Here is a 14,687-nt window from a genome sequence, read left to right as displayed (position 1 = left end):
TGGCCTGGATTTTTATTTGCTAAACCTGGCAACCCTATTGACTGAATTCTCAGTGGCATTCAAAATGTTACTGTGTGTGTTTGGGCAGAATTATCCCCTGCAGACTAGTCTGCCAATATTTCTTAGGTTTATGATGAAATCTACAAGGCATAGGTCTCAAGAATCAGTTAAACGATCATGTGGATTTGCACATATTTCCCCCTGGTCATGTCCAGTAGCTTGTCTCCCCCTCCCTTACAGCAGAGCCCATCCTTATTAGTATCATAATCCTAAGAACAAACTGCTATTTCCTGTAGCTCAATAAACCTCAGATAGTCTTAAGACTTTGGAGAGTAAAACTTACTGCATTGTTTTCCAGCCCCTGCCTGAGGAAACAGCTTAGCTTCCTTGGTAAATTTTTTTGATAACTTGGATGGAATCTGATAACAAAAAAGGGACATGTTATCATATGAACTGTGATCTCCAAGGCAATAAAAAATAATAAGGTGCTGAAATCCTCTGTCACTGAGGAAATAAAATAAAAAAACTTCTTAGTCTGGTGTTAAAGGCACCAGTTCTTTCTCTAACTTTTTCCTTCCGAAGAGGTTGGCAAACCATGGCTGGCTGCCTGTTTTTGTAAATACAGTTTTACTGGAACACGGCCACGAACATTCCTTTCCGTATCCTCTGTGGCTGCTTTCATATCACAACAGCGGAGTTAGTTTGAATAGTTGCAACAGAGGCCACATGTGGGCCCCAAAGCCTAAAATATTTACTATCTCCCCCTGGGTAGAAAAGGTTTGCCCGACTTCTGCTCTAGAAGTCCCTGCTTACATTATTCACTAGCCTCAAGCACACCTCTGTAGCTTAGCTTCTATACTCTGTTTTCCCTGGTTCTTCCCTTAAAACATATGTAACTAAACTTTTTAAATTCCTGAGGATGCCTTCAGGAAAAAAAAAAAGTTATGGGTCGCATTTGCCTTTTTATCATTCAAAACAGAAATAACTTTGGGAAAAGAATGAATATACTCTAACCTCTGGTCTTTTTCTATTTAAAAAAAGAATCAACTATGAGAAAATGGCATTACGTTGCACTCGATTGTTAGTATCTGGTCATATTTGAGAAGTCGCTATGGAGGGAAAACGTTCCAGTCTTTCTTGCTGAAATGGCACGGGGAGTTATGCTATAGGGTGCTCAACACTGGCCTCCCTGGAGCCTGCCCTTCCCCCATATGGAGCCCTGCTTCCAAAGGAGGCTACCTTGACCTCTGCAACCACAGTCACCGGAGCCTAGTTATGGACTAGTACAGGATGTGCCACGTCGTTATCCATGATCAGCTTATGGGTCCTATTTCTCTAAATAGGCTGTAAGCCCTTTACAGGAACAAATCAGGCATTATGTATTTCTCCCCTCACACATAAACACAGCATATCTTCAAGCAGTATTTCCTAAATGAAAGAGTGGAACTGGGATAATCTTGCTCTAGAAAATTGAAAAGGAACATAACCATGTTAAGAGTATTTCTCAAGTGCAGGGAGAATTTTTTATATGAAGTGTATGTGCATTTAAAAAAGAAATCAACTATGAGAAAATGCATCATTATCTTGTAGCCACTCAATTGCCAGTGAGGAAAGTTTCTTAAACTCTGTGCTTTATCTCTCCATTTGTAAACTGCAGCTACTAATGAGGCTATTCAGGATGACAAGGTTTAATACATAGCAAGCGCTCAGAAGATGTTAAGACATCACGGCTGCTTGAATAACAACTATTATTACTCAGTATGCATTTTCATGTATATGACGGTGAGCTTTTTACTGAGAAACTTAGCTGAAAACAGCAGCACTGGGGGACTGGCATGAGACACTGGAGCAGACAGTCAAAGAAATTAACAACGCTGCTCTAGATTTACTTTTAAAAAAACCAGCTAGAAAGATTCCTCTTTGAGGGAAGGATGGAATAAATGCTTCTTTAAATGAAAAAAGTAAAACATATTCATTGTAAAATGAACAAACAAACATAAAGCAAATCAAACACTACAAAGATGTGGAAGGCAGAAACTCCCTGTACTCTTACTCAGTTCGACATATATCATTTAAGACTGTTTTCCATTAATACATTATGCATTTTCCAACCTTGCGTGGTTGCTGTTTTAACAAAAATGGGATCATACCATACCCAATGTTCTTGACTTGTGTTTTCTTAAAATTTCTTTCAACACTTGGCAGATATTTTAGTATGTTAAGAAGTTACAAAAAATGGTTTGATTTTTCCAGTACCAGCGCTTGAATCAAATAACTTGAAAACATGGAGAAAATTTAAAAATCGATTTTAATTAGATTTCTTTCTTCCCATATACACACAGGCCATTTTTATCTGTTTTATCAAAGCTCTTGTACTTAACTTTCCAGTATTAAGTTAAATGAGAAAACCTACCTTACAAAGAAATGAAAAAAATTTTTAGTTGTTTGCCTAGGCAGATACATCTGCAATCTATTCAACTATTTTCATTGAAGAATTCTCTTTAATATCTAAAATACACAAAAGTGTTCTTAGGAGACTAAACAGCTTTGGCTTTTCCTTCATATTTTGGGCTCTAGAAGGTTTGGGGAGAAAGCTCCTGAGGCATAAACTCTGTTCCCTCCAGCACTGTGTTCCTTTCCTTCTGTCTAATACAGAACCTAGAGGGAAATTTTATTTAAAAAATTATTTATTTATTTATTGGCCATGCTGGGTCTTAGTTGCAGCACATGGGCTCTTCAGTTGCAGAATGTGGGGTCTAGTTTCCTGACACGGGACCAAATCTAGGACCCCTGCATTGGGCAACCAGAGAAGACACAAGAAAGATATTTTCAATGAAGGGTAATTCTACTTTAAATTCCTATCTCTAACCAAATTAAACTGTGACTCAGTATTAAAACATTGTTATATGACTATATATATTTTCAGTTCAGTTCAGTTCAGTCGCTCAGTCGTGTCCGACTCTCCGCGACCCCATGAATCACAGCACGCCAGGCCTCTCTGTCCATCACCAACTCCCGGAGTTCACTCAAACTCATGTCCACAGAGTCGGTGATGCCATCCAGCCATCTCATTCTCTGTCGTCCCCTTCTCCTCCTGCCCCCAATCCTTCCCAGCATCAGAGTCTTTTTTAAAATGCTCTTTTTAAAAAAACTGAGATATCATCAGCATACAACATTATATTACATATTATCTCTTAAAATATTGAGAACTAAGTAAAGAAGAGTAGCAATAAAAAACCCAAGTCATCTGCTAGGGCTCTATCCAACCAGAAATGCCAACTTCCTCCAGGATGTAACAAGCAAACTGAATGGAGCTCTGTCATGCTTCCATGTAATCCTGTGTTCTATCTTCAAGATTTCTTACCTTTTAATAGAAGATCTATGAGTCTGTAGCTTCTGATTGTTATAAAGTTTCAAGATAACAGTAGGGTATGTGAAGAGCAATCAGTGAAATTGAGTTTCGCACTGTAAAAATAAGCCCTGGGAAAACCCTGCTGGCCACTGTTAACTGATAATCGTAACATCAGTAATAAAACATAACAGTAAAAAATCATAAAAATAATAATCCATCCTTGCTCTTGAGGGCATTGTGTTAAGTAAGTCAGACAAAGACAAATACTCTATGTCCCCACTCACATGTGGAACCTAAAAAAAGCTTAACTTGGGACTTCCCTGGCAATCCAGGGGTTAGGACCCCTCACTTCCAATGCAGGGGGCGAGGGTTCAATCCCTGGTTGGGGAACTAGGATCCCACATGCCTTTTGCCATGGCCAAAAAATTTGAAATAAAAAATAAATAAAAACAGAAAAGTCTAACTCCTCAAAATAGACTAGTAAAGAGTAGTGGACACCAGGGGCTGGAGGGTGCGGAAATGCAGATATGTTGGTCAAAGGGTACAAACTTCCAGTCATAAGATGAGTAAGTTCTGAGGATATACAGCATAGTGACTATAATTAACAATACTTTTATATTCAAAAGTTGCTAAGAGAATAGACCCTTTTTTTTGCCCATGCCACATAGCTGTGGGATCTCAGTTCCCCGACCAGGGATTGAACCTGGGCCTTGACAGTGAAAGTCCGGAATCTTAACCACTAGACCACCAGAGAACTCCCAAGAGAGTTAGATCTTAAGTCTTATCACCACACACACGTACACAAAAGGCAATGCTGTGGGGAAATGGAGGTGTTATCTGATTGTGTGCAAAAAATGCAGACATAGAGTAATAGGAAAAAAGTAGGGAGCTTCTGGGTTGGTGAACTTGTGAAGACGCTGGGAGAGTGATGCCCTTGGAGGAGGTCTGGGAGCCCCATGCCCCTTCCTCTTACTTTGCTCAATGCATCTCTTCCATCTGGCTGTTCCTGAGTTTGGTTGCTAAGTCGTGTCTGACTCTTTGCGACCCCATGGATTGTTGCCCGCCAGGCTCCTCCGTCCATGGAATTTTACAGGCAAGAATATTGGAGTGGGTTGCCATTTCCTGCTCCAGGGGATCTTCCCAACCCCGGGACTGAACCCAGGTCTCCTGCATTGCAGGTGGATTCTTTACCGACTGAGCCACCAGGGAAATCCGTTATAAACGGTTATATTCTAAACTGAGTTATATCTTTTTTTAACAGACTGGTGATCTAGTTTTTAAAAAATTACTAGTAGAGCTCCTACTAGGTACCCTCCACTCTAAGGTCTTTACAGGTTTTTTCACTCAGTCTTCACAACTAGGAGAAGTTGATAATAATTATCCCCATTTTTCAAATGAGGAAACAAGTTTAGGGAGGCCAACTCGCTAGGGCAGGGTTCTTCTGACGTGATTCCTCAGGAAAATCTTCCGTCAATGTGCCAAGCTTCCAAGTTGTTTAAACTCCTACAAGAAAGTAACTGAATTCACCCCAGGACTCCTTTGAATTTCCACAATTAAAGCTATTGAGTAACCTCAAGTAAAATGAAGGCATGAAACAAAGACAGTCAGGATCAGAGCTATTTTTTTTTTCCCCTTGGCATGTGGGGTCTTAGTTCCATGACCAGGGATTGAACCTGGGCTCCCTGCAGTGGAAGCGCGAAGCCTTAACCACTGGACTGCCGGGAAGTTTGGAGCTATATCCTTGCTCCCTGTGAGAGGAAGGGAGCAGATGCAGGGAGAAGAGGGGTGGCTTTGGAACTGAACTCACCTTGGCTTGACTCTCAGCTCCAACGCCTACCGATGAGGTCAGCTGGGGCAAGTCACTTCACCGCCCTGTGCCTTAGTTTCTTCCCAAGTAAAAAAGGACTATAAAACCTACTTCACAGATTGTTGTGAAGGCTGTGTGCCCAGTGCTGAACAAATGGTAGGAATTCAAAGTTCTCCATCTCATTCCCTCTCCCTTTCTTCTCATACATCACAAAACTCTTTGCCTCAGTCAGAACTGTTCCTTCGAATACAGATGAATGTATTTGTTGAGCCTGGTTCCAACAAAAGCAACATAGAAGGAAGGGACTTTTGCCTTGTGTGGGAGGTTGGGATACATGACTTCAGAACTCTGTTCCAACTCCAATTTCTGTGAAATGCAACCAAGTGCTTTCTAAAAACCAAACAAAAGAACTCCTCTGTGGACCTGTCGGACCTGGAAAATATCACCCTTTTCAGTGGCTCATCAGATGGGCAGCTTCTCTTAAGTTATCTGGTCAGTGATTAACTACAAGGAGCCCTCTTAGCCAGATTCATTAGGAACAAATCAACATCAGAAAATGACTTGGGCAGAGGAGGATGAAGTCATGGAGTAACAAATAATACTTTGAAATCTAATTGGTAGGTCAGGAGGAAGCATCAATAATGTTAAAAAAAAAAAGTGAATTCACTTATCTCTATTTCATAATCAGGCTAAAAACCAGATGATGCCCTAATATCACACAGCCCAAAGCCACTCTACACTGAAATATCTTTTTCTTGTTACCGTTCTAAGATTTCAAGAAGTCCTGCAAAATTGTCTTTACATCCACAAATCTTGGTTGAGATGAGAACAGTTGGGACATTAAGATGTCACAGAACCTGGGATTATTACTGTATAAAAATCAGAGATGGTATATTGAAGCATTTTGCATACTAAACATTTTGTAATCCCCTACAGTACTCCAGCAAATTACTGGTAGTGCCAGAGAGACTCCAGAACCACACCAACAGAGCCTCAAAATTCCTTTCTCCTCACCACATAAATACCTTTATACCAGGACCAGAGCAGATGTTAGGAAGTCTTGATTACCTAATCTTAGGACAATCCTCTTCTTTCCATTAGAAAGGGGGAAGAATGGGGAACTGCTTGGTAGTCCAGCAGTTTGGACTTGGCGCTTTCACGGCAGGGCTTGAGTTTAATCCCTGGTCAGGGAAGTAAGATCCTGCAAGTAGCATAATGTGGCCGAAAAAAAAAAAAAGGCTGGGGCGGGGCTGCGGGTGGGAGGGGTGGACTGGAAAACAACAGCTGCTTGAAAAGACAATTTAAAAAATCAGGTCAATTTTCTCATTCATTCCTCATTCGTGGGATAAACTATCTGGTTGGTCAGACTTTAGGTTTCTGACATAATAAGCCAGATTTAACTTAAGAAAAGACAGGTCAACTGTTTGTTAAGATCTCAAAACTGGCAATGATTCTGAAGCCTCTGAAGCTGAGACAGCAGTAAAAACGTACATGTTGGCTATTTATACTGATTTAAAAACAGATAGCTAGTTCCTGATGGCTCAGAAAGTAGAGAATCTGCCTGCAATGTGGTAGACCTGGGTTTGATCCCTGGGTTGGGAAGATTCCCTGGAGAAGGGAATGGCAACCCACTCCAGTATTCTTGCCTGGGAATTCTGGCAGAGGAGTCTGGCAGGCTATAGTCCATAGGGTCAACATGACTGAAGCAACTGAGCATATTCACTTTTTACATTTCTGTACTTCTTGAAGTTCTTTTTTTCTACCAAGTATTTGCTACCTATGTAATTTAAAATCAAAATAAAATAAATATTCTGCTTCTATTTTTCCAGGCCATCTTTCCTGGCAATCTGCATATTTAAAATTCTTATTCAGATTTATCATATTCTGTGTAAAGGGAAAAAACTGATTCCAGACCTTTCTTGATATAAGTTTCTATCTGTTTGAAACCTTCTCATAAATCACACACAGATTGTGGTGACGGTTTCATGGATGCAGACCGCGCCAGATTCAAGTTGTGTACGTTAAACATGTACAGATTTTTGTATATGAATCATGCCTCAAGTTAAAAAAAAATCAAACACCCAGGTTCAGGTTTTATATAAGATTAAAAATGCATCAAGCCAAGTCTTCTGTCACTACCCTGGAATTTTCCAAACACAGGCTCCTGTAACTGCAAACAAAGCCTTTGATGGGAACATAAGCTAGTACTACAGGTTTGCACAACTTTAAAACACTTTTATCAGAAGCCTTTTGTTTCCTCAATGGTTATTTCAAAACCTTAATTTCACCCTTTTTGGAGGAATTTTTCCAGACTAAAGCCTCCTGACTGCTAGTAAAAAACCTTGAACGCCCACTTTATTTTACTCAATACATCAGACCCAAAAATACTGGAAGCAGTAATAGGGAGAAAAATTAATAATGCAATGTAAACTAAGGGACTGCTTCATGTAGAAACTGACTTCTCTATGACCACTTCCGGCACCTCCCTGTTAGATCTAATAGATTACATAGCATTTTATTTCAGTCATAAGACTCACTAATTTTTCCACAAATTCTTTTTTTTTTAAATTTTCCTTTTAACTGGAGAATAATTACTCTGTTAGTACAATACTGGGATGGTATCCACCGTACATTAACATGAATCAGTCACAGGCATACATTCACCCCTCCAGCCTGTCTGCTAAAGCACCGTCCCACCTCTCTCCCCACCTCTCTCCCCATCGCCCACTCCGAGTCATCACATTGCACCAGCTTTCAGTTCCCTGGATCATACAGCAAATTCCCACCGACTATCCACTTCACATATGGTAATGCATGTTGCAGGACTATTCTCTCAAGTCACCCCACCCTTTCCCTCCCCCACCATGACCATAAATCTATTCTTTCACAAATCCTTCTAATAGATGTCTCACAACATGATCGTTATTGGGCTTAAGAAAGAAGGTGATTATGACCTTTTGAGAACCTGTCATCACACTACTTCCCCCCATGTCACAAAGGCAGTGAGACTGATCTCCTCCCCTCAAGGGATCACCTGCCACGTGCAGAAGGCTAACAAGGGTGAGCTTTTCAGGTCCTTGCCAATACCATCATTCTTTGAGTCTCCCATTGGACCCAAGTCTCTTCAGGTGTTTGAGTGGGAGGTATAAAAACCAGTGAATTTGTGCCCCCAAAAGAAAAAAAGAAAAAAGTGAATTTCTTTCTATTCCTTAGATAGTTACTGACTTAATGCTTCAGCCTCACCTGGCGCTCCAGTTTGCCCTGGTCTTGACCCGCAGGCAGATCACTGCATTAGTAAGGAAGGCACGCTGGAGGGACTGGATGAAGCGGCTCAGAGCTGCACGTGACTAGCTTGACAGAAGGAGGGATGTGTTTGGAAGTCTCAAGGTCCCACTCAGCACCCCAGGCCTCATTCCTGGCACACTGGTTGGGAAACTTAGCCTAACTCTTGAGTACAGAGCAAGCCCAAGTGCTCAGTCACTCTGTCATGTCAGACTCTTTGTGACCCCATGGACTATAGCCCATCAAGCTCTTCTGTCCATGGGATTCTCCAGGCAAAAATACTGAAGCAGGTTGCCATTGCCAAGAAGATCCAGGGGATCTTCTTGACCCAGGGATCAAATCCAAGTTTCCTGTGTTGGCAGGTGGATTGTTTACCACTAGGCCACCTGGGAAGCCCAAAGCAAGCCCAAAACCAACACTAAATTCAACCAAACCTGCTGGACTGTTTTCCCAGAGTCAAACAATTAATTAGGCATGACCTTCAAAGTAAGAGATTTAAAGCACTCTTTAAATACTTGTGTGTGTGTATCTATGTGTGTGAGAATTCTACCCTCTTTTTCATCTCCTAGCCTCATTCAGCAAGAACTTTTTTTTAGTACCGAATTAAGAGAAAATGCTATTAAGCACATAAGATGAAACGGACACAGATTTTGCCCTCAAGGAAACCTCACTTCTGTAGGGGAAATAAGACTTATTTTTGGCTGCACCTTGTTGCTTGTGGGATCTCAGTTCTCTAAGCAGGGATTGAACCTGCACCCTGTGCATTGGAAGTGAGGAGTCTTAACCACTGGACTGCCAGGGAAGTCATTGGAAATAAGACATTGATATAAATGTATATTTGTTGAATGAATAAAAGAATAACTGCATGAGGTAAATAGTGACACTTTCCTAAAAAAGAGTTATAAATAAACTGTGGAAATGAGGCAGGAAAAATCTCCCTCTGGATGGCTTAACGGGGTTGTGAGAGAGGAAAGCACTGATATCAAATCCAGTAAGAGGCCACTGCAGGCCTTGGGTACCCACAGGGCAGAAAAAAGGAAGCAGAATACTGATTAACATCAATAGTTTGGAAGCCAGTTTCTGCTAAAATGAAGTTGAGTGTGGGGTTGGGGACAATGGGAAAGAGAAGGTTGGAATTAAAAGTTTACAAAAGTTCTCTAAGGCTTTTATTGCTTTCCTGCCGCTAAGTCACTTCAGTCGTGTCCGACTCTGTGTGACCCCAGAGACGGCAGCCCACCAGGCTCCCCCGTCCCTGGGATTCTCCAGGCAAGAACACTGGAGTGGGTTGCCATTTCCTTCTCCAATGCATTAAAGTGAAAAGTGAAGGTGAAGTCGCTCAGTCATGTCCAACTCTTCGCGACCCCATGGACTGAAGCCTACCAGGCTCCTCCGTCCATGGGATTTTCCAGGCAACAGTACCGGAGTAGGGTGCTATCGCCTTCTCCTTATTGTTTTCCTCACCCCTCCTTATTTCAGATAATTGAGAGCCTGAAGACGTATTAATATATTTTTTTAAAAGCAACTCAGTCCATCTACAGGAAAGGGATGAGATGCTGGGTCACAAGCCAGTGTCTATGATCACCCTTCAGCTATCAGCTTAGACAGTTTCTCTCCTGAAGGAATTTCAAGGTTTGTGGCAGCTTCAGCTTATTACCGATGGCAAGAATTTAGCAAGTGGTGCTATGTCTGATACTGAGCAGGACCCTGTGGGGCTCCTGGGCAGAAGGCCTTTCTGTGCTCCCATTTCTTTGATTACAGGCAACAACCTTCATTCAGCCTCCATGACCTCCCCTGAGTTTCAAGGGGCAGATTCAAGCAGTTGTTAATTAGGGAAGGGAGGAGTGCAAGACCAGGGAGAAACAGTCCAGAGCAGCCTTGGGGCAAGGTCCTATTTTCCCATCAACAGATACAGGTGACAGACAATATCTTCGAGCCATTCTGCAAGACTGAAACCCCCTCCAGGTGGGAGAAGTTAGTGATTAATGACGGTATGCTGCCCACAAGCATGTAGACCCCAGACCAGTTGGACCTGAAGGTTGACCATATGGACTCCTACTTATCTCACTGCCAACCCATCAGAAGAATATCCATGAGTTGGTCACACCCTCTTTGAACAATTACTATAAAACTTGTCACTGTCTTTCCCAAGCTGGGACACTTGGTTTTGAGGGCATTAGCCCGCTGTGTTCCTGTCTGCCTGGCAAAGCAATAAAGCTACTTTTTCCTAATTCACCCAAAATCCTGTCTCCAAGATTTGATTCAGCACCGGTGTACGGAGAAGCTGAGCTTTCAGCATCTTGTCCCACAGAATTCTATAATCTGCTTTAGCTAAATCCATTTCTGGGGTCTTCCCTAGAAGTCCAGTGGTTAGGACTCTGTGCTTCCACTCAGGGGGACATGGGTTGGATCCCTGTTCAGGGAACTAGATGCTACATGCACTCAAAAAAAATCCATTTCTGTATTACTCAGTCAAGTGGTATGAAAAGAGCCGGTTCTTCCGCGCCTCTGAATTCCTCTAATTGCTGGAGAAATTCACTCAGACACTCTTCATTTCTGAAGATGACATGGCTTAAAAGTCACTACTGACAAGCTGGGCCTGTGTAACCCATCTCTTTTGAAAGAGAACAGTCCTAGCTATTCCCACCTATCTTGAGAGGGTGAAGAACTTATGCCTCATGGTGTTCTCATACAGGAGGTGAACGCAAAGTAAAAGAATCCTGCTGTGAAAAATATTTTAACTAGAGGGAGAACTTAGGAAACATTATTACAATGTCAGCATTAAGGTATCACATGCAATGTCTAGTCACCCCAAAGACAAGTGTTCACAGCACTGGGCCTGGAGCTGTGCCCCTTCTATGTTCACCGGTCTTACTGCGTGAACCGTGATGATGGGTCTTTGAAGACCTCTGCTAAATATTCTCTTGACTAATCTCAGGAGGAGAGAGAATACGCTGAGAAAATGATGAAGCTGTAGGAACAATGGCGTGGCTGAAGCTTCTTTCAGGAAATCAAGAAACTGGACCATGATGTCTAAGAATGGGCTGAATGCAACGGAGTAAGTGTGCATTACACTCGAAAAAGAGCGTGGATCAGTCACTACTGGGATTGCACACACTGGTCCCTGACAAAGAACGATCCCCACTTGTGTAACTTTATGGAGACGCCTTACCTGAACAAGCAGGTGAAATCCATCAAAGACCCACCACCTTGTGCAAGATGAGGGCCCCTGAATCTGGCACGGCAGAGGGTGTCTTTGACAAGTACACCCTCGGAGGTGATGATGGCAGAGCTGAGTCTCAGGCCATAGCCATGGTTGGGGGGTAACCAAGCAGGACCCTACGGGATCTTCCTGGGATGGACCCCTCCTTCATATCCTCTACTGTAGCTTCCCTCTGAAGTACTAGATAACAGTACTGATCACATTCCCCAAGTTGACTTACAGATGCTAAATCCCTCACCAAATGGAAGAAATTGACCACTTGATGACCATGAGCGAGTAGCCCCCAGACTTACTGGCGCCTGTGGGCTGGTAAAGCTAACCCCCGTGACACCAGCCCGTTACCTCACCGTCAATCAGAGAATTGTACCCAAGCTCATTCTATAGCCTGGAATGCCCCGCCCTTACCTTGTCTTTAAAACTGCTTTCCTGAAACCTGTACAGGAGTGTAACAGGCAGCCCTGGACTCCTTGCTTGGTGCCTTGCACTAAACACTTTCCTTCACCACCACCTGGTGTCAGCAGACTGGCTTTACTGTGTGCAGGCCACTTGAGTTCTGTAACAGGGGGTGAATTTCCTGGGCCCCAAAGTAGTACATTCATGTTGGGCTTACCCTGACCTTTTCTATAAATTGTACTGTTCTGTTCTGTTCTGTCGCTCAGTCGTGTCCGAATCTTTGCGACCCCGTGGACTGTAGCCTACCAGGCTTCTCCATCCATGGGATTCTCCAGGCAAGAATACTGGAGTGGGTTACCATTTCCTTCTCCAGGGGATCTTCCTGACCCAGGGATCGAACCCGGGTCTCCCGCATTGGAGGCAGACATGTTAACCTCTGAGCCATCAGGGAAGCCCATAAATTGTACTAAAATACTGAAATTCTCATTCATCTCATTCTTCCAAATAACTTGGTACCTACCTCCTACCCCCCTGGGGCTTCCCTCATAGCTCAGTTGGTAAATCATCTGCCCGAAGTGCAGGAGACCCAGGTTTGTTTCCTGGGTCGGGAAGATCCCCTGGAGAAGGAAATGGTAACCCACTCCAGTATTCTTAAGCCTGGGGAAACCCATGGACAGAGGAGCCTGACAGGCTATAGTCCATGGGATCGCAAGAGTCAGACACGACTTAGCCACTAAACCACCAACCACCACCATCCTACCTCCAAAACGAAACAAAACAAAACCGTGAGTGCTACCTGCCATCAAAGAAGAAGAACTTGCCCCGTCCATTCTTTTCTCCGTGAATGAAGTTGCCCTCGAATCTGTCCGTGGAGGAGTAGGTGACTGTGCAGAAGCCGTGTGGTAATCCATCGTCGTCCAGGTGCCCTGGGGAAAGGGAAGCACAAGGCAAACCTTAAAATCTTCCCTGCTGCCCCACCATCAGGTCTGTGCTTAGATGCTGCCAGCAAGTGCCTTCCTGGGGTCCCTTCCCTGCTCAGGGAAGGGCGAATGCCAAGCTTTCTCTGCCTGCTTCAGCACCATCAATTCCACTCAGATACTCTTTCAAAAGGACGGGTCCACGATAGAGCACCTTAGACACATGTAAGAATAGGAACCCAAACCACACTCATATTTTACTAGGGACTGAAAGTTATTCTCAATAATAACATCTGCAGAGTGAGTTTCAATTGACTCAGTACCAAACCACACGGTACTCCTCAGGTTTGGAATTAATGCCCCTGAACGGTCAAGCTTAACTGAAATGTGGCACACGGTCTTGGCAATATGTGATGTGGTTCTAGAACCAAGCACAATACAATTTTATCCATCATTATATGGCTATGGTTTTTCCAGTGGTCATGCATGGATGTGAGAATTGGACTATAAAGAAAGCTGATCGCCGAAGAATTGATGCTTTTGAACTGTGGTGTTGGAGAAGACTCTTGAGAGTCCCTTGGACTGCAAGGACATCCAACCAGTCCATCATAAAGGAGATCAGTCCTGGGTGTTCATTAGAAGGACTGATGTTGAAGCTGAAACTCTAATACTTTAGCCACCTGATGTGAAGAGCTGACTCATTTGAAAAGACCTGATGCTGGGAAAGATTAAGGGCAGGAGAAGAAGGGGACGACAGAGGATGAGATGGTTGGATGGCATCACCGACTCAATAGACCAGGGTTTGGGTGGACTCCAGGAGTTGGTGATGGACAGGGAGGCCTGGCGTGCTGTGGTTCATGGGGTCGCAAAGAGTCGGACATGACTGAGCGACTGAACTGAACTGATATGGTCTGATGTGGAGCTCTGCTGGCCAGGAACCCTCTGAAAACCCCCCTGCTTTTTGTTACCTTCTGACAACAAGAGCTCGACCCACCTCTACAACTGCCCTAACATCCGCACCTCATTGTACAAACATACGAACTCAGAGTGCTTTTAAGCTTGAATTTAAGTTTAACATTGAACTTACTGCTTTATTTTATAAAAATCTTTCAGCTTTCAATGTTCAGTAATAACCTTGTCATATACCTTCTGCCCATTGGGTTCTGAGGGTTTGTGCTTTAGTGTAGCCAGAAGTATCCACATGACCATTTAAGCAGTGATTTTGAACATCAGTAGTCATGATTACACTGTGATCTTTAAATTACTGGTTCTTCTCACGTCACCAATTGGTATATTTTAATATTTATGTTTCCAGTCAACATTTAGGTTTCTTATTATTATCCACATATTTCACAAAACCCAGCAGTCACCTCCTTGGTGTCTCCCCAGTCATTTTGCTGAGCTAATTTTTAGAGGTGGGTTGAAAATGAAGGTAGTAGTTAATCTGCTGACTTTTTCCTGGGTTAATGACCTGAGTCATGGATGAAAAGGTATAAAATAATTAAATACTGTGCAATGCAGGGACATTAAACACTTAAATATGGCTTCCAGATGGCTCACAGACATTAAAAAAAAAAGGAACACAGACCATAACACCACAATGAATGCTTTACTCTCCTAAAATAATTTCTTCTTAAGTGATAAAAGAGTATCATCCCTTAGAAGGGATAGTAAGCAATCACTCTTATGAAGAACAAAAAACCTGTTTATTTGTAT

At 42.8% G+C, this 14,687-nt stretch overlaps 1 protein-coding gene across 4 annotated transcripts in view; it reads right to left on the bottom strand.

The window, feature by feature from the left end:
- Positions 1 to 14,687, bottom strand: part of SETD7 (SET domain containing 7, histone lysine methyltransferase) — a 53,012-nt gene that overhangs the window by 29,322 nt on the left and 9,003 nt on the right. For all 4 annotated transcript variants that reach the window (XM_088828020.1, XM_055405793.2, XM_055405791.2 and 1 more), the window contains one exon: positions 12,851 to 12,980. In XM_088828020.1, coding sequence (XP_088684146.1) covers positions 12,851 to 12,980 — 130 coding nt within the window. The remainder of the gene's footprint in view (positions 1 to 12,850; positions 12,981 to 14,687) is intronic.

The sequence above is a fragment of the Moschus berezovskii genome, chromosome 19 (assembly GCF_049115385.1).
Source record: "Moschus berezovskii isolate FMDL1 chromosome 19, NW_MosBer_1.0, whole genome shotgun sequence".
Classification (NCBI taxonomy): domain Eukaryota; kingdom Metazoa; phylum Chordata; class Mammalia; order Artiodactyla; family Moschidae; genus Moschus; species Moschus berezovskii.
The sequence above is the reverse complement of the archived record's forward strand: the minus strand, read 5'-3'. Positions and strand labels throughout refer to the sequence as shown.